The sequence below is a fragment of the Momordica charantia genome (genome assembly GCF_013281855.1).
Source record: "Momordica charantia cultivar OHB3-1 chromosome 9 unlocalized genomic scaffold, Mcharantia_2.0 BLBB01000009.1, whole genome shotgun sequence".
NCBI classification, from domain to species: Eukaryota; Viridiplantae; Streptophyta; class Magnoliopsida; order Cucurbitales; family Cucurbitaceae; genus Momordica; species Momordica charantia.
This window is the reverse complement of record NW_028275167.1, coordinates 11,870,784-11,873,381: the sequence shown is the minus strand read 5'-3', so window position 1 is coordinate 11,873,381 and position 2,598 is coordinate 11,870,784. Positions and strand designations below refer to the sequence as shown.

Below are 2,598 nucleotides of genomic sequence, written 5' to 3'. Positions count from 1 at the left end.
TGAGCTAGCAGAGATAGTTTCACCTACTCCACCAGTGCAAATTATGGAGCAACCAAGGGAAGTTCAGGACAATGCTAGTAAGAAGGTCACCCGAATGGAGACTAACGCATCCAAGGCAGAATCAACGCAAACTAGAGTGCCCGAGAAAAGAAATCAGGAAGAGTATGTAGATGCTTTAGTAGAATACAGACCGGCACCGCCATATCCTAAGCAATTGCAGAAGAAATAGCTGAACGTTTAGTTCAAGAAGTTCTTAGACGTGCTGAAGCAACTGCATGTTAACATACCTTTGGTAGAAGCTCTAAAACAAATGCCAAACTATGTGAGGTTCCTAAACAAGAAGAGAAAGCTGAGAGAGTATGAGACTGTGGCGGTGACCAAGGCTTGCAGCAATATTCACACAAGCAAAATTACAGCAAAGATGAAGGACCCTAGGTACTTCACAATACCCGTTTCCATTGGAGGGCAGAAAATAGGGCTTGCATTATGTGATCTGGGAGCCAGTATTAATCTTATGCCCTTATCCATCTACAACAAGCTGGGTATAGGAGAAGCGAGGCCTACGACAGTGACATTGCAACTTGCGGACCGATCCATCACACATCTGGAAAGGAAAATTGAAGATGTCTTGGTACAAGTTGATAAATTCATTTTTCCTGCTGACTTTATTATTTTGGATTATGATGTAGATAAGGAGCTCCCTATCATCCTTGTGAGGCCATTTCTTGCAACAGGGAGAGCGCTGGTAGACATTCACAAAGGAGAGCTGACAATGCGAGTTCAAGATCAATAAGTGAAATTCTCAGTATATGACTCAATGAAATTTCCAACTGAATCAGAAGAGTGTTCAGTGCTAAAGATTCTTGATGAAGCATTAATGGAAGAGTTGGAAGCAGAAGCCATGCTAGAGCATCTAGAAGTTGTCAATTCTTGAAGCGACCTTGACAATATAAATGAGGACCCTGAGGTTATTTACTCAGACCATAGTGAAAAGTCAGCCAAGAGTATACGCGAGTCTTGTGAGCATAAACTGCTGAAGCCTTCTGTAGAAGAACCACCAGTTCTGGAGCTTAAGGCATTATCCCAGCACCTAAAGTATGCCTACTTGGGTACGTCAGAAACCTTGCCGATCATAATAGCACACACCTACCCATGGAGAAGGAGAAGATGTTGTTGAGCATACTGAAAGCCCATCATAAGACTATTGATGGACTATTGCTGACATTCGAGGAATAAGCCCCAGCTTTTGCATACATAAGATTGTGTTGGAAAAGGCGTGCAAAAACTCCATAGAGCCCCAGTGTAGACTTAATCCAGCAATGAAAGAAGTAGTGAGCAGGGAGATTTTTAAGTGGTTAGACACAGGTATCATATACCACATTTCAGACAGCTAGTGGGTAAGCTCAGTGTAGTGTGTGCCTAAGAAAGGAGGCATGACTTTGGTGGAGAATGCAAAGAATGAATTGATACCCACGAGGAAGGTGACAGGATGGCGTATATGTATAGACTACCACAAGCTGAATAAAGGCACAAAGAAAGATCATTTTCCTCTTCTCATCATCGATCAAATGCTACATAGACTTGCAGGACATGAGTATTACTGTTTTCTAGACGAGTAGAGTGGCTACATAGACAGGTACGATAGCCCCGCAAGATCAGCAGAAGACGACATTTACTTGCCCCTACGGAACGTTTGCTTTTAGACGAATGTCATGTGGGCTTTGCAATGCCCCTGCAACGTTCCAAAGGTGCATGATGGCCATCTTTTCTGACTTGGTAGAATCAGTAGTTGAGGTGTTTATGGACAACTTTTCAGTGTTTGGGAAGTCATTTGCAGAGTGTCTGGACAATCTGAAGAAGGTGCTGCAAAGATTTGAAGAAATAAATCTGATATTAAATTGGGAGAAATGTCACTTCATGGTGCATGAGGGAATTGTGTTAGGGCACAGAGTTTCCAGCAAAGGCATCGAAGTAGACAATGCAAAGATCGAGGCAATAGAAAAATTGCCCCCACCTGTGAATGTCAAGGGCAACCGCAGCTTCTTAGGGCACGTCAGTTTTTACCGCAGATTTATAAAGGATTTTTCAAAGATCTCTAAACCTCTTTGTTCTTTGCTTGAAAATGATAAATAATTTAACTTCACATCTGATTGTTTGCAGGCGTTCGACACACTAAAACATGCTCTCACCCATGCCCCGATAATAACAACATTGGATTGGACGTATCCTTTAGAATTAATGTGCGATGCCAACGACTATGCTGTGGGAGCAGTTCTTACTCAACGCAAGCGAAAGCTGGTGCATCCGATCTATTACGCTGGCAAAACTCTGATAGAGGTACAAATTAATTACACCACCACAAAGAAGGAGTTATTAGCAGTGGTGTTCGCCTATGAAAAATTCAGAGCATATTTGGTAGGGTCTAACGTGATTGTCTATACAGACCATGCAACACTGAAGTATCTGCTTACAAAGAATGATGCTAAACCGAGGCTGATTCACTGAATTCTACTGTTGCAAGAGTTCGACATAGAAATCAAGGATAAGAAGGGAACGAAAAACTTGGTTGCTGACCACTTGTCCGAATTGATTGGCCTA

The 2,598-nt window shown here is 42.3% G+C and overlaps 1 protein-coding gene across 1 annotated transcript; it reads left to right on the top strand.

Annotated features, from left to right (window-relative positions):
* The first annotated feature begins 310 nt into the window (after nt 1-310).
* LOC111017013 (uncharacterized) lies at nt 311-793 on the top strand. The gene has a single exon (XM_022292640.1). It carries the CDS (start codon nt 311-313, stop codon nt 791-793), a length of 483 nt encoding a protein of 160 aa, XP_022148332.1.
* Nucleotides 794-2,598: the final 1,805 nt, after the last annotated feature.

Bases quoted from the DNA above. Each gene is read 5' to 3' on its own strand.
- LOC111017013 (XM_022292640.1), top strand. From the start codon at position 311: ATGCCAAACTATGTGAGGTTCCTAAACAAGAAGAGAAAGCTGAGAGAG.